The sequence below is a fragment of the Microtus oregoni genome, unplaced genomic scaffold, assembly GCF_018167655.1.
Source record: "Microtus oregoni isolate MIOR12 unplaced genomic scaffold, Mior012 000000F_ref0000247, whole genome shotgun sequence".
Lineage (NCBI taxonomy): Eukaryota > Metazoa > Chordata > Mammalia > Rodentia > Cricetidae > Microtus > Microtus oregoni.
The window spans coordinates 39754922-39776266 of record NW_024543059.1 but is presented as its reverse complement, the minus strand read 5'-3'; the positions used below and the strand labels follow the sequence as shown (position 1 = coordinate 39776266).

The window sequence follows — 21345 nt, the reverse complement described above, 5'->3', positions numbered from 1 at the left end:
TTGTGGAATAATAATTTATAGTTTCAATTTCCTAGAACACCCTGAAAGTTTAAAAGAAGAGTTCAAACAAGTAACATCTTGAATAATGCTCTATTGGTCTTTGAAATTAGGTTGATATTCTGTTTTCAAAGGGAAAATATTCATCTTTTCAAGCATCCTCTCCTAATATCTTTTAAGGAGTCATTGGGTTGAGATACTTATAAAAATATCATCCCCATCCCTTCCCTTAGCCTTATTACATCTTCTGAAAGAGGAAACATTTGTACTTTCTGATTATTTTCAAAGTAATAATATAAATCATCATGCTGGTCAGGATTCTTTATGACTTTTCCTCTGGGGGTCAAATGCAATTTTAGAACTGAGGGTCTGGCTTTCTGATTGAAGACGCTGGGTTAAATATGCACACTTACCTCTGCTTTCTCCTTCAAACACTCTAACTACAGAGCAGAAATCAATCACAAGGGTCTAAGGCCTCAAGGGCCAAGCACACAGGAGAGGACACAAGGGCAGCATAATTTTGGAAACTAGAGAAGAGATAGATGAGTGTTAATTCAACTGGAAGACATGAGAAAAATGGCTCAGAGACTACTAAGGAGAAAGCCTAAAACTTCCTGATTTACACCTCAGATCCCAGGATGGATGATGCTCTTATCTCCACAACTATAAGGAATAGTGAAGCTAAATGAGGATAATTAACTTGAAGTGAGATTAAAAAGCATTACAGTCCTCAGAGCTTCTCCTTCTCCGCAGAGCATCCCTGCCTTTCACAACAGATGCTACAGCACTGCTCTCAGCATAGGGTACCACAAATCCGGATGGACAAGAGCCCAGAGGGGCCCCAAGGGAAATTTATAGACCCAATTCTTCAACTCTTGCCTTTTACAGCTTTGTTGGCCCTAGTGATACTAGCAACCACATGTAACATACCTAGGAATTTCATCATTTCCTTTCAGGGTAATGGAACAATCGTCTTTGTGAACCAGGATGCCACACAGACAAAATGAATTTAAAATCAACAGTTTCAATGCTTCTATCTAGAAGGTAAACAGATATGGAACAGCTGATGGATGCCTCAGAAAAAGCAAAGACGAACAAATTAACAGAAGAAGATGAACCTAACCAAATGGGTGGTATGAAATAGGAAGGAGGCATGAAGGATCTTGCCCTTGTCTTCAAACATCAAAGAAAACACTGAATAGAAGAAGTTGATACAACAGAAGAATCTTTAGCAAACGACAATCAAGCAGAATAGTAGAAGTTAACAGTTTAATAAGTAGAAAGATAAAGAGAAAAATCCCTAGCACACCCACAAAATAATAGAATATTAAGTAAGAGGGATGAAACCATGGAATCATACAGGAATAATCAGAACAATTAGAAAAGCAACCTAGCAAGTGTGGTCCAGACTCAGAGATCTAGTCACTGCTTCATCCAAAAAGTCCCACAGCACAACAAAGAAAGGGGAATTCTGGGTAATGTTGTAGCGCAGAAGAGACTACTTCTGTGTAAGCTGTTGAAAGACAGAAGCTGGGACAGGAGGAAAGGAGAAATCACTGCATAACTTCACAGACTGATAGGATAGCTGAAGGCTGGGAGTGAGAAAAGGCAGATGAGCTGAAGCCAGGTGATTTGGAAAGGAAAAGCCAGTCTTTCATGCCAAAGCAGACTGGAACTGAATTCTTGAGAACGGGATGCTCAATAAGAAAGAAGATTATCAAATAAAACTAGAAAATGTAATCAAAAAGCCAAGAGCATAAAAGGGAGGAGACATAACTTCTCTGAAGATGGTCATGACTTTAGAGCAGATGTCACGAAGCAGATGAATTTACAGAGAGGGAAGTCAGTGTCACAAAAGGAGAGAGTCTATAAAACGAGTAAGAAAACCAGCAACATGGAAGGAAAGTTCATGCAAATGGAAAACATCAACAATAAAACTGAGGGTTTTGGAAACATAGAGAAATAAAGAAAATTTAAAAAAAAACAACTTAGTGTGTCAAGGAAAACAACTGCTACAGAGACACTTGACCAGAGAAAACAAAGGACATCCCAGGTGGGGGCGAGAAGGGAGAGACAGACACCCGACCACCAGCAAAGAAAAAGAATACAGAACTGTGACAACAATGTTCAAGAACTGGTGACACAATCATAATACCAAACCTAGGAATCCATGATTAAACACACATGCATAGAGAATCTACACAATGAAATGAGAACAGAAAAGTTCTCTACTGTAGAGCAAGAATCTCCAGGCAAAAGAAGCATCGCAAAACCCAAGCAGACATGATCCTAGTCATATCCCACTATAGTCATGATGAAAATAAAGAAATAATACGTGGCAAACATATCAGAATAGTATCTAATCTCTCCCAGCAATTCTAGAAAGCAGGTACTGTGCTCGCTCTCTGCAGAATGCTGGGACAGGCCCAGAGAGAGGCCTTTTGGGAAGAAGACAATATCTTTACCTTTAGCTTTCATGATTTTCAAAAATGCTTTATATAAAAATTGACCGAGCTGTAACTTTCCAACTAAAAACAAGTTTAGTTACTCAGTGGACTATAAAAGGAGATCTGGCATGTTATTAATTACATTAAGCTTCAACTATGTGGAGAAATAAAGAATAGTTACACGGATTCAGTGGAGGAATGGGAGCTGGGGACCTAGCTCAGTCGGCACAGTGCTTCCCTGGCATACTTGAAGCCCTACATTCAATCCTCAGCACAGTATGAACTAGGCATGAGGACACATACCTGTCACTCAAACTTCCGGAAGCAGGGAAAGGAGGGGAATCAGAAGCTCAAGGTCATCCTCAGCTATGCTGAGTGTTTGGGGAGGGGGGCAATCTGAAGTAAAGTCCATAAGATGCTGACTTGAAATCAATAAATCCATCGAGTGATTTACTTAGGTTTTGTGTGACTTGTGCATTTTATAAACGTCAATAAAATTTTCCAAATTTTTATTAAATTTCCTTATCTGCTTTTTTTGCTTCTTTCTGCACCTAGGATTATTTTACAGCTTGATAAGAAGTATAACATTTATCAACCATTTGCTAGGTCAAAACTCTAATAGTTGTAAAAACTGAGAAGAGAGAAATGATAGTGTTTGAGCAAATAAAATATAGTTTCCAAGAATACTTTTAGTACAGACAAGTAGAGCTTAAAATGACAGAAACTTCATATTACGCTATAGGTGTGCACCCCAGTCCCATTTGTGTGATCTCCAACATGTCATCTGACCCCTTTAAACCTCAATATCCTCATCTAAACAAGAATGATAACAGGAACCCTCTTCCTGCCATTTAAGACCTTAAACAATGGCTCGCACACAGCCACCTTCCGAATAGAATAAGAACTAGGAAGATGTGTGCTGTTTAGACCACCAGCACATGGGTGCTAACTACTGATGCGTGGATGTGACTTTGATGTCACGAGATTATGCTTACTTGGTATAAAAGAAGTCTTCATGACCTATAAATTTGTTCATTCTACAAATATTTCCTGAGTGAGAACCAAGCTACAGGCACTGTTGAGAGAGCCCACAGCAGACATTGTCAGCGCACAAGGAGGGAAGAGGCAAGGGCAAGCTAGGCAAGTGAGACACTCTGCTGGGTCAGACAGTGTAAGTCAGGAATACAGGTGGTAGAGTCTGGGGCAGAAGGCAGCATGAGGATTTAGGCCAGCGGTGGGCAAGCTCTCTAAATGCCCGGGTTTGGAAGAAAAGACTCTTGCTCATGGGCTGCTGCAATGGTTTTGACATTTACTACATGAAAGCAGGAACTGGAGAATTTGGAACGGAAGAATGAGGAGGTCAGATTCATATTTTAACAATGACTCAACATGTCCCGTGTTAGTCTCTAAGTATATTTGACAGTGAAAGGATGGGGTTAGATTTTTCTCACCATGACCTTGATGAGAAATAGCCATAACATTGCTCCCAAAGGCCTTAGAGGAGAACGCCATATGAAATTTGGATTCTGTCTGGTGTTAGGGTTTCTAGTTCTATGACGAAACACCATATCCAAAAGCAACTTCAGGAACAAACAGTTTATGTTGTTTATACTTACATATCACAGCTTATCACGGGAGGAAGTTGGGGCAAGAACTCAAGCAAGGCAGGAAGCTGGAGCAGGAGCACAGCTTACTGGCTTGCTCTCCATGGCTTACTCAGCCTGCTTTCTTATAGTTCCCAGGACCACCAGCCCAGGAGTGTTCCCTCTTGCCCCATCAATCACTAATTCAGAAAATACCCTACAGGCCTGTCTAAACCTACTGCACCTTATGGAAGCATTTTCTCTCCGATGGTGTTAAGTTGATGTAAAACCACCCAGCACAGACTGTATGTGAATTTCAAGAGCTCGGCTAGGTGGCTTATGTGGACAATGAGAAAGATAAACAAATGAATCTAGTACTTCAGCACAGACAACATGAAAGGCCTAGGAAGAATGCGAGAAAATACATTTTTTTAATTATCAAGGACTTTCAGTTACCAGACGTTCCTATTACTGGATATTCCATACACCCTTGATAAATATTTAAGTCTATGTATGTTATAGGCAGAGGGAACAATTACAAAGAAAAAACTCAGAGATCTGAAAATACACAGTGCAATTTAGAGGCTGGGAGTAGCTTAAGATGAGCTAAAATCTGAGACTTAAGAGGAGGAGGAGATACAGCTAGAGAGAGTGGCCGAGGTCTAATCACACGGGTACCACACTGTAGAATTGGACATGTATCTTTTAAGGACTGGGGGACAGGAAAGATTTTCTTAGCAAGGTATCATCTAATACAATAATCTTCCAGATCATGCCTCATGGACACCATCTACTTGGTTAAAATTGCAGTTGCCTATAAATAATTTTGAGTTCTCTGTTAAAGCAGAGACTATGATAAAACCTCATCACCTCATAGCGTCAGGAACTACTTACCATTAAAGCAGGAGGAAGGCACAGTTTGTGTTCTTTGATCCATCCTACTTTGGACCAAATGGACACTTTTCAGATAGCTGCATTTCTGATCAACAAACACAATTAGGATTAAGGGATGCAAGTCCTGACTTACATTCCTTCTCGATCTGCTTGGGGCTTCAATTAGTCTTTTCCTGCATGATCTATAGTGTGGTTCATGTTCTTTGACAAGAAGAATTATGAGCATGCGCTGAGGTAAGCTCGTAATTCCAGGCTCCTGTTGGTCACGGGGTCACAGGAAGCTGCCTCGCTTTCTGTTTAGCCAGTACCCTTCACGTTACAGTGGTGTTTGCATTTTCCAGAACACAGGATTAAAAATGAGACTCTGAAGCAAACTCTTGACTTTCACAGTTCAGTACCGCGGGCTTGCCTGGTGGGAGGCAAGAGCTGTCTGCCACCTAAACAGCTATTATTTTCCACATTGCAGCCTAGACAGGGTAATTCCTAATAGCCTTCATTTATTTTATGATGAATGTCAATCTGTTAAAATGATTGGCTCCTTTCTGAACAGCAAAGGCGCTAACAGCTTTACAGATATGAACGCTGGCACTGCTCACAGAAACAGGCCCACATTCCTAAGCTGTTCTTCTAATCTCCCAATGGCATACTCCATCCTCATCCTCATCACAACCCACAATCTGTTTAAGGCAAGCGCTGCCTAGTTAGGATCTATGGAGTGTTGATGACTCGACCTTATTTAGTTATCAAAATTCATTGAATGTCATTATAATAATATACTAATTTGGATTTTTTTCCATGTTAGTGTTCTGTACATAATAATAGTTTTAAGAACTTTCAGATAACAAAGTTGAGTTCCAAGTCGCATTTACAACACAGGTCACCTGCTCCGGCTGTGTTAATCAGCCCCTACCTTCTGGCTCTCTGAACCCAAGCCCCAAAATCCAGCTGGAGGCACTCATGATGTCGGGGCAAGGAGTGGGGGTGGGATGGAGTGGAGAACTTCCTTAGAGGAAGGCTATTTGCCAAAAATCTCACTCTCAGAAAGAGAACTTCCCTCCTAAACTCACACGAGATGGGGTCGAGGGGAGGAAACTTCAAGAACACCCAGGAGCATCCTTCAGGTGACAGGGTACTTAGCAGCTGGTACCGGCTGACAGCTGGTTCTGAACCCGTCCCAACACATGATAGAACAAAGGGAAATTAAAACCTGGAATGCAGGCCCCTGCACTTGAGCTAAGCTTGGGGCGAGGGTCAGGTTTCTGCTTTGAAAACCATCCCGATCACCTGTCAGTTTGGCAGGGCACCAAGCCTCTAAGGGGCAGAGAGTTAGAACTTCCAAAGGATTGTCCTTTCAAGGATCCAAGTGGAAACTCCTTAAGATTCAAGGCCCACACGAAAGCCCTAACAACTTCACGTGATCTTAATCCAAAACAAATCTCCATCTATTTAATGTTGCCTCTATGGTCCTGGGGTCATCTACTGCCCCATGGAGAGATTTTCAGGCCCTACACCCATGAAAAAAACCAATATCTTTCTATCCTCTCCACCCCTACTGCCGCCAATTCCCAATGGCTCCTCAACAAGGGGGTGGGACTTCACAAATGCCCACCCCCATCTATGCTGGGCTTCTGGCTGACTTGATTCTCTGCAAGTCTTGTGCACACCATTGCTGTGAGTCTACATAACTGGGCCGTGATGTATGGAAATGCCATTCTGCTATAGGCACCTGCTCCCTGTTGCAGCTTCCAAGGGAACCCATGGTTGTGTGGGAAAAGGGTAGCATAGCTGTCCTAGTTAGGGCTGCTCCTCCACGGTCTCTTGTTCTCAGCATGTTGACTACTCACAGACCCCAGTTTTAAGAACCAACTACCACATGTGCTGCTTTCTGTGAGCGTGTTCACCAATACCGAAACAAACGCCTCTGATGGGGCTAAAGCGAAGACGTCTGGGTGCAGCTTAATAATATGTTCATTTAGCAGAAGAACAGAACCTCATACTACCATGCTCTCATTCGATATAATCTCCCTGTTAACAGGAACCTAGATCATGCTAAAGGCACAGAGAAGAAGCACCCAAAGGGTGAATTTAAAACTGACACGGAATGTCCAGGAATCAACAAGAACAATGCTCGTCTACCGTGAGAGGCTATGGAAACCGAAAGCTTAACAAACCCACATCAACAGAAACAAGTGTACAGTTGTTGATCTTTGTATTAAACAGAAGCTGGATCTGTGATTTCAGTCCACTACAGACATCATTTTATTTAAAAGAACAACTTCAACCACCTAAGTAAGTGCCCTTGAATTTTGAAAAGCTAAATATCATAAGCACTGAAGTAGAGGAAGTAGAGGAGCCAGGGGAACCTGTGTAAGTGGCTCAAATCAGGCCATTTAGTCTTACAATGGAGCAAACAGGAGATTTAGGGTAATTGAGCTATGGGCACTCACAGCGTACCTGCATGTTGCCACAGGCTCTATAAAAAGCAGGACTTTCAGTAGCCAATAGACTTGATACTCATAAACTAATGGTCAACACCATACAGCAGTTCAGCCCAGACAGGACAGAGACTTGCAGTGGTCACCATACAACTCACCCAGATCCCTTGTGCACAACTGATTGGGAAAATGTCTTTGATCCTTTCTATGAAGAATCCCATAGAACACTGGCCAGTATTAAATGGATGGATGTGTTTGAAGCACCACACAGAAGATTCTTACATCAGTAGGTCTTCATGTGAGGTGTTGTAAGAATTCAAGCATGTGCAGTTGCTGATTGTAACTTTTTATCTAGAGGGCAAGGACTTGCCTAGAAATGTTTCCTTTCTGCTTCCGGTCTCTGTTGCCATCTGGACCTATGCTTGATTGTACTGCACATCAAAGGCCGAAGAGAAAGAGTGCCTCAAACACTCACTGAGAGGAAAACGGGACAAAGGAGGGATCGATGTGGCAAGAGAATCCACAGTCACTTCCCTGGACAGCCACCGACTGTTGGCCCCACTGTGTAGCAATGCCCCCTCAGGTTGGCAATCTTAATAGATGTTGTCGATATTATGATTAAATACCGTAGAACCCAGAGCTACTCAGTGAAAATGCAGATTTGTGGAACCATTCCTCATGTTCCAATTCCCTTCGTCTGGGGAAATAATACTTTTAGCTTCTTCCTAGCAAGCTCGTCCTTGTGAGCGAATGTGTTGCGATCATACTTACTCTCCATTGCACTCTCTCATTCCCTGTCCTCTCCTGTTCACACTGCCTCCTCCCAACTATCCCCACCCTCGTCTTGTCTGTGGTTGTATGTGCACAAGATTGGTGCAGGTAACCACAGCCTCGGTATGCTCATGACTGCAGCAGCCTGCAGCATCCTATAATTTATAGGTTTTCCGGTCCTTTCTATGTCCACATCTCCTTAATGCCGTATCCTAGACAAACTATCTCTATTTTAACAAGAGTACCACTCATCGGCCCTTGAGAAGCACAGGCTATAGGATGATGCAACGTGAAAATTTCTCCTAGTTTGGGCTAAGGAAAAAGTTATTGACCCCAGATCAGTTTTAAATTGCCATCCAAATAAGTGGGAATAAAAATATGTATGTCATGCTGGGCATGGTAGCAATCACCTTTAATTCAAGCAATCAGAAGGCAGAAGCAATTATCCACTTGTGAGTTCAAGGCCAGCCTGGTCTACATTGTGAGTTCTAAACCAGTGAAACCTATATAACAAGACTCTGTGGGAAAAAAAAGTAAAAAAAAAACCTTTACACATTCCTTTAATGTTTTTTCTAAAACATGAAAACACCCACTGAAAAAGATTAACATGTAATTAGCATATAGAGATGGGCCCTCCATTAGCAGCGGTATTCGTAAGGTCCGTGATGAACACCACTATTTTGTGCCCTGCTAGCTCCCATAGATTCTGTTTAAGGATACAGAGAGGTTCTAGATGAAACATAAGAATCTTTTCATTCCTTTTTTTCCCTTTAAAAAGCTAATTAAAATCAAATGTATTGCTAGAGCTGTTACCCTTAAGTTCCCTTGCGTTGAACAATAATTCTTAAGCTCCCCAAGGCAAGTCTCTCGTGACGCTTGGACAATCTGGCACTTGAAACCAAGACAAGCTGGTTAATTAATATTATTTAACAAAAATTATTTGGTTTGCTGATAAGATCACAATCTGTGGAAACAACTGATTTCCTTACTGAATATCTAACGGAGTTAAATATGGACGTATTTTCAAATGGTTAGTGCACAAATGTCCAAAATAGACAGTGAAAGGTAACACATTGGACAGCGTGGAGGAAAGTAATTATTTCTGTTTGTTTCTCTGAGATAGAGTTTTACTGTATATCACTGGATGGACTGCAAGTCTCTATGTAAACTAGGTTGGCATCCAACTCATAGAGATCTATCTACCTCTGGCCCCGATACTGGAATTAAACATGTGTGCCACCATAGCCAGCAAATGGCCACATTTTAAAAATCCATGATATAAATTCAGAAGCTTTTTAAGAACAAGAAAATGAAAGAATATCTTTTCTTAATTCCAGCACCAGGCAAGGACATTTGCTCCTCTCTGACTAACGAGGCTACTTACAACATCATGCTCATCTACCCTACCTGTGACTAGAGAGGTGTCAGGTGTGATATCCAGACTCAGGGAAGCACAATGCGTGAGTACAGCCCCAGGAAAAGCATGGCAAACGAAATTTCAGTGTTTACTTGTGTGTACTCTGACACCCTTGCTAACAGGTTTGCATGCATGAGCGCAAACTGCCAATCTCTCATGGGCACAGGTAGGGCATTCCCAATCACCAGGTGGGCTAGGCTTCACGAAACAGTACCACGTGTAAACGACACATTTAGTGCAAACAGAAAGGTGCATATAGAGGAAGCATACTGATATTAACTGCCTTATATTATTGAGTTCATAAATGATAATATCCCCAATAAACCAATAATGGACTAAAATCCCAAGCACACCCATAACCCTGCTGCTGCAGTTATCTAATTTACTTTCATGCCAAGAGCATGTGCTGCTCTTGCAGGTTCCAACGACACAGCAGATTGCTATCGCTCCAGCAGTTTGGGAACCGCTACTGGCCTGAAGACAAGTAGGGCAGGTCAGTGCCTTATCTCTAATTAGCCCCGAATAAAAACACACAGAGAAAACTGCAGCAGAGAAAAGACCTGACCTTGCTAAGTTAGATACACTGGATGGAGGGCAGATGAGACTCCATATTTAGAAAGATGAAGGCCATTATGCCATCCGGTCGTCAAAAGGGACCAGCTTTGCAAACGCTAAGCCCACCATCAAAACACAAAGCGTTGTCGTCTCCCACAGACCTCCGAGGGAGACGGCTGCCACTCACTCGCTCTGAGTCGCCTTCCCACACCCACACACCCGAGAAGCAAGTCAGAGTGACCTTACCTTTCTCGCAGTAGCTTCCTGTGAATCCGGAAGGACAGACGCACTTGTTAGGAGCCACGCAGGTACCGCCGTATCTGCAGCCCTCCTCGCAGAAGGCTGTGATGGAAACAGAGACTTTGTTTAGGTAACATAGGCTGGTGCTCGCAAACGATTCCTTACACAAGCTGGCCGGGGAACTCACCTCGGCACGGACATATTCCGAGTTTTCCATACACGTGAACAAATAAATATAGCAATACTTTTCCCACGGCTTTATGTCAAATCAGTTGAAATAATAGACGGAAGGTGTTACATTTGGGCTTGGCGTGGGCTAAATGAGAGCTGGTACCGACAGAGGTTTCTGCCGCCACCTTTATTGATTTATCTGAAATCACCTGAGATGAATTGGTCAAAAGGGAAAGGTGAGGTTGCGGGTAAAGACTTTTCAATTCTCATTGCCTTAGAAATTATTTTTCCCAATAAATATCATTTATACCGTCTTTCATGACAATATATATATTTTAATTATTCAAAAAAATTGGCGCTTGATAACACTTTTTATAAAGCAATAAATATAATGAATGTTTTACTCTGGAATATTTATGTTGGCTCCAGTATTTTGCCTCCCATAAATAATACACCATCCTCACAGCTAAAGTATTTAGCCCCCCTCCCAAAAAAAAAATACCTTTAAGGGAAGGTGTCTGAATGTGAAATGCCCCTTGAAAGGGTGTGGCCTTAACTTCCACATATGCTAAGTCTATAAGGCTATCCCACCCCACCTGAGCTCCTTAATATTGACTGTCAATGTGATACAACATAGACTCGCTTATGAAGAGAAAACTAATGAAGAATCTTTTATAGCAGGAGACCCTACAGGCTTGTCTACAGGGTATTAGATTAATTGATATGAAGTGATCCAGAACACTGTCGGCGGCAGCATCCCCAAAGTAGGGGATCCTGAAGAGTACAACAGAAGAGAAAGCAAGCTGAGCCCAAGCAAGCAGGCAAGGGTCCATGAATTTAATCTCTCTCTATCCTTACCTGTAGATGGGAAAAGCTTTTTTAAGCTCCTTGCCTTGACTTTTGAAAGTAATAAAGTCTGACTTGGGATTGCAAGTCCTTTCCCAATTTACATTGCTTTTTGTCAGGGGATTTTCTCATAGAAACAGAAATAAAACCCAGACTCCACCCCCAAGGCTTTCCAGCTGAGGGGGTTCCCTGTTACACACCCACAGCAAGGCAGCACTCACAACTGTTCCTTTATACACAGCTACCAACCCCCTTCCCAACCACCCCAGCATCAGACCCTCAAGGACACTAGTTAAGCTGTTGTTGGCTCCTCACCTTGTCCTATAATCTCAGCATCCACCCCATAGCGCTTACTGAAGATACTAGCTCGATAGCTTATTCTCCATTTTGCAGGTTGCTCTGCTAGGAAAGCTCCTATGCCTGTAATTCTGCATCACTCCCATTCAGGATAACCCACCGAAAAGTGTTATCACAAAACATGCAAGTTGCTGACGAATGAAGCCATTGGAATTCGCTATTAGTGAGGCTGATTGAAATCATTAAGGCTGAGTTCCTTGTATTCATATGAGAACTAGGTGAGCAACAGTTTTAAATTTTAATTGCAGTAAGAAAATGTCACCCTGGAAAAAAAATTGTCCTGGCTGTCTGTTGCCATCCTCACATAATTAATATGAGTCTAGCTATAAAAAGCCACAGGGTGTGTTTAGAATGCTGCGAACCAAAGGCGTAAAACACAGTGTTGCCGGTTTTCCACATCATTTACTATCTCTCGGGTAAACTCATATTCTACAGATTCAGCAATTAATTGTAACTTGCTCTCTGTGCTGGAGGAGAGTGCAGACCTTGGAATTGGAGGACTACTTCCTCCTCCCAGTACGCTGGCATACGGGCACAAAAACAACAGCAACAGCAGAAGAGGTCCAGGCCAAGTCCGCTTTGGCGTGTTCACCAAGAAACATACATGCATCTTGAGAAATCCCACCGTGATTTTGCGCTCTTGTGTGTGGCATCTTCCGTGAGATATCCGAAGCACGCCTTGCTTCACAGTAATGTAACTAAGTGTTTCGGCCAAGTGAGAGTGGCAGAGGACGGCAGATGAGAGGGGACATCAGGGGACGGCGGAAGACCGCAGGGCTAGAAGGAGGAAGTTCAGCGTGACTTTCCATACTGTACGGAGACATGTCAACGGTTTCCATATATGTCAACGGGGCCCTGAAGACCGTGTGAAAAGACTTACTCAGCTCCTATATAAAAGCAATACTGTGAGAACCTGTGAGACATTGATGACTCTGCGGGCTCCATGGTTACGTCATGTGTAACAGGCTCCATGATGATAAGTGAGCTTGCACTGTAAAAACTCTACATACATCATGTTATATGTTCTGATGTGTAAAGACAATTGGTAACAGCCCCATGGTGACCATGAAGTACAGACTGGGGACAAGACATTAAAAACCTTCCTGGGAGCTGCAGAGATGGCTCAGTGGTTAACAGAAATGGCTGCATTCCCAGGAGATCCAAGTGCAGTTTCCAGCACACATAGTTACTCACAACCAGGGGAAGCTGGCACTCACTTCTGTCCTCTGCATGTACTACATACACATGGTGCACAGACACACACGCAAAGAAATCACTCCTATACATAGAATAAAATATTAAAAATTTGAAAGACCTTGAAAACAAGCCAATTCTACAAGAAGATCTACTAACATGTTTTATTGATACCAGCATAGAAGTATCTTATAGTTGTTATTATTTTGATATAAAAATGCTCAAAATGAGGTTCAGAAACCACAAGCACATTGGCACTGGCTGCCAGAGCTATGGCTCAAGCAAACACGTTTACCTACAACCCCGTCTCCTTTCATTTGTGACAGTGGAAGTTCACCTACAATCCCAGGCTCAGAAAGGCAGGTTTATTCTTTCTTAAATAGTTCAAAAATATTTAAGAAAGTTGATTAAAATTCAAGCACAAAATATAACTGGATAACATAATAACAAGTTTACTTAATTACTCAATCCATTCCCCTACTTGGTAATGCTTATATTTTATTTATGTCTGCTTACACCTCTCGTAGATCTAGGCAAATAGCAATTTTAAATGGAATTTATCTAGAATAAGGAAGAAAATAATTTCTCTCTTGACCATTAGACAAAAATGGGACAGTAACTAAGACAAAACTAAGTAAAGAAAGACCATGTCATCCAAAACTTTAACTATGTTGGGTGAATTAAGATCAACACAAATTTTCTTGCTGCAATTTATAAAATGTCCAAAAGAAACTGTTGTGTTCTAGTTTAAACATGGTGGGTGATTACTGACGTCCTGATAGGCTTTCTTCCCTTTATCCATATATCTTTACTTGTAAGTATTCATGTCAAAGAATCATTGGCTGGTTTGAGGTCTCTGGTTTCTGCTGCACTATCCATGCTGGGCCCCCACTGGGACTCCTTTGGGATGTCCTGGTGGAGATCCTGCAGCTTTGGGTCTGAAGGACTAGGCCTGGGTAGTCACAGGGTTGCTCAGCCCTCCAGCTCTCCCCATCCTCACCACCAGGGTGAGCTCTTCTACATTGCCCTGGCTAGTTCACCCCTGCAGCAATGAGAACGGGGCAGAGCTAGTTCTCCTGCGGCCATGTCCTAGGTCAGTTCTTCCACACCTACACCTTCAGGGTCAGCTCTACTGGGTTGCCCAGGCATGGCATAGGTGCCATTCTACGGAATGTTACAGCTGATGAGGGTCACGGACAGCTCTCCTTCTCTATGACTTCAGGGCTAGCTTTCCCGTCTGACTCAGGCACTGATGGGTGTGGGGGGGTATCTCTCCCCTGCACTTGCCACCTCAGACAGATGAACAATGGGAGCAGCTCTCTCATGCACACAACTTTGGGATCAACTCCCCCACCCCTCCGCCAACAGGATTGATGCTATTGTGCTGCCCAGGTAAGGGGCAGAGCCTACTTTTCTGAATGTTGCAGCTGGTGGCAGACAGAGGCGGTCTATGAGTCATCCTACCTTAGACTTAAGATCTGTGTAACCGTTGGCAAAATATTTCAACTCTTTGTTCTTCAATCGCAAGGCACTGGTAGCTAGTAGTGACGTTGCCTGTTGAACCACTAACTTCAACCACTCAGCACAATGAATGGAGAACGTGATGCCCTCACACCCAAAGGTTAGTCCTGATTTTATCATCAGGATTCTTCTGGGCCAGACAACAGTGATATTTTGAGCCACTTTCTTTTCAAGACTCTAGCAATGCAGTGCTGAGTAAGCCAAGAAAGATCCCTATGCAGTCAAGACAGAGCCGGCGCTCCAATCTTTCCCGACTCAGTGACCTCAGGGAACCATGAAGAGTCACAGACCTGGGGTCTTAATTCCCTGACAAACTCTGAGAAATTCAGTGACATGGGTTTGGGATTTAATAAGCCACTTATTTGTCAACCACTATCCAGAATCAGAAGCGTGACGTAGACAGATTAAGGAAAGACAACAAGGTTACAGGCTTCGATCTGTTATTTTGGTGCATTCGTTATTAACTTACTGCCCTGAAGGGGGTGCCTGATCAGATCAACTCTAAGACGGCATGCGTCTGATTTTGAGAGAGCTCTTTATATTTGCAAGGAAAACAAAATCAGAAACCTCTGGGTGAGATTTAATCTACAGAAAGAACGCATGCTTGTGCTGAAAACAATTTTGGCACGTGAGATCAACGGAGCTGCTCACGGGAACCAGGTGTTACATCTAATAACCACGGCAGACACTAATAAAAAGTAATAGCCCCGCACACATCGAACACGTCTCCTGGTCCTCTTCAAGTTTTACTGGCATACACTTCTTAGCTCCTAGAGCATCCTAATGCCCTGGCAAGTGAGCATCCTTCCTTGGGTTGGTTTCTGACCCCTCTGCCTGTTTCTCTTGGTCCAGCCTGGGAAAAAGACACAGGTAAGGATGACGTTCGTCTGATGAAAGAAGTAGATAGGAGCACCTAATGACTATAGGCGGGCAAAGCCACCATCCCTCAGCTAATCTGGGACATCAGCAAGGTATCGGTTACACTGTTAAACACACTATTGGTCAATTGATAATAAACAAAAGTTGGCTTCCATGGTATGTATCAAAAGCTTGAAGTGGGGTGAGCTGAAATAATCCAGGCCACCTGCAGAGCACCATGCCCACTCCTCTCCGGGGTGCTGGTGGGCTGAGCATCATATCAGCTTCATTTTGCTCTTGATATCAGACATAAATCTCAGACATAAACTTTCATTATCCAATGCAGTTCTGCCAACAATGAAGGGAAAGGCATGTTTCATTTTTGCTTAGTTCTTGGTCTTTTTCAGAATATGTGATTTGTCAAAGAACCCTTCAAGTACTTTGGATTGTTAAGGAGGGGTAGGGACAGTATTCTACTGTGTCCTGGGATGTCACCATACAAGGCACAGGGCAGCCCTGCACAAGAAAGAATTGCTCGGCCTGAAATGTTAGTAATCATGAGATGGAAAAACTTTTACTTCAAGTTACTCGGTATTATATTGATTTATATATATTATAATATATAATATATTAAATTGGTTTATATAGATATTGTATAATATATTTATTATTTATTATATATACATTTATTAAATAACTCTGGGACCAAAGTCTTATTGCTTTTATCCAGCCTCTATGTCTTCCATTTTTCTCTCCTCAACCTTCCCATCAAACAAATTAAAAACATGGAGGTAAATTGGATAAAAATCCTGCAGAACATCAACTATGATACATGAAGCCTGCAAATGTCTTCAGCTCCCGTTTGCTGCCATTTGAGTCTTGAAGTCATGGTGTACTGTATATTTTAATAATTATCCACTTTAAAAGTCGCCATCAAGTGACAGTTCCTGGCGACTGTGGGGAGGGTGTGTCTTTAAAGGTTGGCAGTCTCCCATGGTCCACACATGCTCATGCAGTCAGTCCGCCCTGCACGAGCAGTGGGTCAGGTCACAGGCATGAAACCAACATGAAATTAGGAGGGCAACTTGGAAAACATGTGAGTTTCAGTGGATGAGCACTGAGGGAGGAGAGACAGGGAAACGGGGAATTAAAATGACTAAAATCAATCATCTACATATATGAAATAAAGAATAAAGTAATACACAAATAAAACTTAAAACATCATACTTTTAAAAAGATTTCTGGTCCTTTTAATTATGTGTGTATGTTTCTATGTGGTGTGTGCATATGAATACAATCGGCTGGAGGCGCCAAGAGAGGCCATCAGTTCTGCTGGAGCTGGAGCTACCGTGAGCCATCCAATGTGGGTGCTGAGAACAAAACTCAGGTCTGAAAAAGAGCAATGTGTACTCTTAATGGCTGGGCCATCTCTCCAGCTCCGGCCTCACATACAGTATTTTTGAAAGAAAAGCAAATCACCTTCAACAAGATCAGTTTTCATAGCAAGAGCTCCATAGAAGCATCTACTTTCCTCTTCAGTACAAAATTTTGTTCTTAGGAAGGTTGTTACATCACAGACACTGTAGTAAGGCCTTGTGTGCAGGATTCCATTTCCTGATTACAGCATATGGTGCACCCAGCAGACACTTCTCAGATGAAAATGCTGCTTGGACCTAAGCAAGGGTTCAGGGGTCATACTTCTACTGAGTGGCATCCTAAATTTGGAGGGGAGAGTTCTCACATCTCCAGACTGTGTCCATGAGGGCCCTGCAGCCTCCAGTGTGCAGACAATAAACTAGGTACTGAGTATCTACTCCTAGTCAGGAGCATTGCCCCTCTCCAGAGACGCCCACCCGATAGCAGCAGACAGTGACATCATAAAAGGAGATAGAAACCTACGGTAGTAGTGAGAACAGTTGGGGGACACAAGGACACCATGATTAATCATGCCAGGTGGACTGGAGCAAAGATTCTCAACAGAGCTGCCATCTGGGTCAAGCCTGGAAGAGTCAGAAAGTTCAGGAAATGGGACCTTTCTGGTCAAGGCTTTTCATGAAGGAAGGTGCTGAAGAGAAGAAACGAGGTGAGAGACTCAATGGTGAACAAGAAAGCAGGGAGCGGCAAGGCAAGCAAGGACCTCAGAGCCTGTGGGCCAGTCATCACCCTTGCCTTGAAAATCCATCTGTTTCTCAGCCATGCTCCCGTGGCTCTGTCCATTAGATGGCTTTGAGACTATGCTTCATTAACACTGCACCAGAATAAAATGGTAAGAAATGCCCTATGAAAATGCAGACCTCACAAGTACACACAAGGTAAGCATGTGCATAGAGGTAGACCTCTTTGTGATAGTTTCTCTTCTTTCTTATTCTGTTTTCATGCTTTTCTCTGTTCTGAACAACACCAACTGGAAACACAGCTATGGTCCAAGCCTTTGCCTTCACAATCCACTAAACCTATGCCTTCTAAATGTCACTTGGGACAAAGAAGACTTGGCCATTAAGAACATGCACGACTCTTTCAAAGTACCCATGTTTGATTTCCAGCATCCCCAGTCAGGCTGTTTCTGACTTCCCCGAACTCCAGTTTCCAGGGAGCTAATGTCATCTCCTGGCCTCTGCCATCACTGCAGACACAAATTGCATAATTCACTGAACATATGAATAAAACTTTAAAAAATAAATTATAGATCCACTTGTTTCCTATATTTTCATCACCTGCTTATCATTAAAGCCCACAGTCTTTTGTAAGAGAATGGGGCCTATGACTTGCTTTTATATTGACTCTATAATTTCAAGACGTTGAGTTTGGCACTAGAAAGGTTGAGCAAAGGAGACTTGCTGACAAGAATGGTTTGAGTAGGGGAAGGGGGAGGGCGTGGCAGAGGATGGGGGGAAATTTCACTATATAAGCAGGAAACTGTTAAAAATAATACATTATTTAAAAATTTTAAAGAGGAATATAAAAATAATAATGTGCTTTATGGGCTGTTTCCAGAAATGTCTTTGCAACACACACACACACACACACACACACACACACACACACACGTCTCCCAAAGTAGAAAATATTTTCTTTCAAGTCTTTACAGACTTTCTTTCAAGTGCCCTGTAACAGAAGATGTACTGCACGAGGAAAGGGAAGACTGGAGGTGGGATAACGAGGCCATCAGCCTTTGGTTGGTCCAATGCACATGCATTTCTAACCAGATATTGAGGTTCTTACAGTCACGCACTTTGCAATTCTTCATTCTTCTACACCTTGGCTCCAGGTGATGCAAAACATGCTACAAACACAGCAAATTCATTAGGAAAGAGGGGATGGATTTTTGTGGGGGAAAAAAGTCTCTTTCATAAACTGTGTCATGAAATTTGAAACAATCATTTGAACAAGTCGAGTCCATCCAACTCAAAGATTTTATCAAGTACCTCCTGTGCCACACAGGCAGCCTGTGTGCCTAGCTCTAAGTGACTGCTGTTGCCTTGCTGGTGAAGGCCTGATGCTCTGGTTTAACAAAGTGCAATCTTGTCCATCTGCTCAACTCCATCCATGGAAGGATCTCTCTGCTCATGTCTGGAGACTGTTTTAGTTGTCTCAAATGGTAGAGTTCTACTGATAGAAGTCAAAGATCTTAGACTATGCAGGATGTTTTTACCAATGACCCTTCGAGTTCAGGATATCAGCCATGGAAAGTTGAAGAGAAGGCAAACAGCCCTGCACACAGTCACTTGACAGAAGCGTCAGTGACAGGGAGGATTCTGAAAATTGGGACACCAAGAGTCAAGAGCAGAGATAAGGGTACTTCAGCTTACAGGTTTAACTCTAAAGAGAGAATATATAAAGTACACAAAATGCATGTAAAATATGTTACATAATTACAAATGACATGGACAAAGGTGAAGAAGGGGTGGTGGGAGTCTGTTTATGGAAGGTTGTACGTCGATGTTGGTCATGAAAGCTGATCACTGATAAGGTCTTTCACTAACAATACACTGGGGTAGTGATGCTTGCAGTAGCCTACAGAAGAGCTAAGCAGACAGAGGTTGCAGTAGGTGCAAACAAAGTAGGGGAACAAAGCTCACACTTCATACTGGTCCTTACAGTACTGCATCTGGTCAAGATGAGAGAAGGATAAGAAGATGGTTATGCAGGAAAGTTCAAGAATACTGTCATAGAACTGATGCCTGAATGAAACAAAAAAGTAACCAATAGCCAGGCTGACTGTGCTGAATGTACTGAGGGCTAGGGAAAGACCATCCTGATCGGAGGCCTAAGGATGTGGACCACAACTTGGATGAACCATGAGTGGTTTTACAATGACCAGATGTAAGGAGATACCCTGGCTCTGTCCAGTGTGTACCTAGCTCTGGTCTGATTCACAGAAGGGGTGATATTCACAGCTTCAGTGTGTACCCTGATTAATCTCTGTCACAAGTCTGATGAGAGAGCTAAGCATCGGTTGGGATCTGTACCCTACAAATGAAGTAGTGCTGAGACCTCAAGATTGGTTTCTTTGTCCTCCTTCCTCTCTGTCAACCATGTGATACCATCTGTTTTAATGCTGTCTTATCCCAGCCTCTATGGACGTTCCATTCTCCAGATTCCCGAGGAATATGTTTCTGTCCATCACCAATTATCCAATTGTAGTGGCATTCCACTGTATTTTAATAAAGCTTACCTGAAGATCTGAGAGTAAAACAGCCCCACAGCCCCACTGGTCAGCCTTACAGACCAGGTAATGGTAACACACACCTTTAATCCCAGTAGCCACACTAGTTGCCATAGAAACCAGGTGGTACAAGACTTTAATCCCAGCCCTAGGAGGATTAAAAAATGGGAGGAGACAACTCTCAGACACATTCTCATTCTGAGATTCCTGGAGGCAGGATCACCATTTTGGACTGAGGTCAAGGTAAGAGCCAGTGGCTAGCTGTTTTGCTTTTCAGATCTTCATGTTGAACCCCAATTTCTCTCCCTGAGTTTTTATTAATTGTGCTTCATCCAATCTCTTTAATCCCTGGCAGAAGCATAGATCATCCAAAGTAATTGACTTCTGCTTGTCTTCCTCACAAGGTGTCCATGGTTACAAAGAAAGGGTTTAAGATTCCTATTGCAGCCAGATTTTCCCACCATTCCAATTTAATGAAGAATTGGGTGCTGGCTTTTCCCTAAGAGAGAACAGTGGGGGAAAAAACTACATTTGAACATTTTCATGGGTTTAAAATTCTCTCAACTGTACAGACAGATGATCATATGAAAGAAAGAGCAGATGGGTCTGGAGGCCCAGGCTTGCAATGCCAGCTACACAGGACAGTGAGGCAGTAGGGACACACATTCCTGAGGCACAGACTGAGCTCAAGGCTGTCTCTGCTGGAGTTTCATCGCTGTGAAGAGACACCATGTCCATGGTAACTCTTATAAAGGAAAACATCTAATTGGGGGCTGGTTTACAGTTGCAGAAGTTTCATCCATTATTTTCAAGGTGACGTCCACACAGACATGGTGCTAGAGGAGCTAAGAGTTCTACATCTGCATGGGCAGGCAGCAAGAAGTGAATGTCACACTAGACCTGGCTTGAGCATTTGAGATCTCAAAGCCTAGTGATGTAAGTCCTCCAAAAAAAAGCACCCCCTACTCCAACAAGGCAACACCTCCTGATGGTGCCACTCCCCTGAGCCTATGAGGGCCATTTTCTTGTAAACCATCGCAAGGACCAACCCAGGTGACTTAGTGAGACCTGTTGCTGAGCAAAATGTAGAAAGGAACTGGAGAGCAAACTCACTGTGCTTGCCCAGTATGAGCACGACCCCAGGTTCATACCCCCTACAAGAGAAGAGGTTTGAAAAGGTGAGGCATATCCAGCCCTAACCTGGGATGGATCAGGTATACTGTCCAAATACCCCAGATACCTGGGAACTTTCTCTTTACAGCCTGGGACACAATAGGTGCTTGTGAGTACGATGACTCTGAAAACAGAGGTCTTGCTTCCGGTCTTGACTCCTCTCTTATGTCCTCTTGACAAATTGTCTATCATTAACTTTAACCAGGAAAAGGAGCTGCAG

At 42.8% G+C, this 21345-nt stretch overlaps 1 protein-coding gene across 2 annotated transcripts in view; it reads right to left on the bottom strand.

The window, feature by feature from the left end:
- The window catches only part of Nell1 (neural EGFL like 1), an 821283-nt gene that overhangs the window by 164888 nt on the left and 635050 nt on the right, over window positions 1-21345 (bottom strand). For both annotated transcript variants that reach the window (XM_041649180.1, XM_041649187.1), the window contains exon 15: window positions 10346-10441. In XM_041649180.1, coding sequence (XP_041505114.1) covers window positions 10346-10441 — 96 coding nt within the window. The remainder of the gene's footprint in view (window positions 1-10345; window positions 10442-21345) is intronic.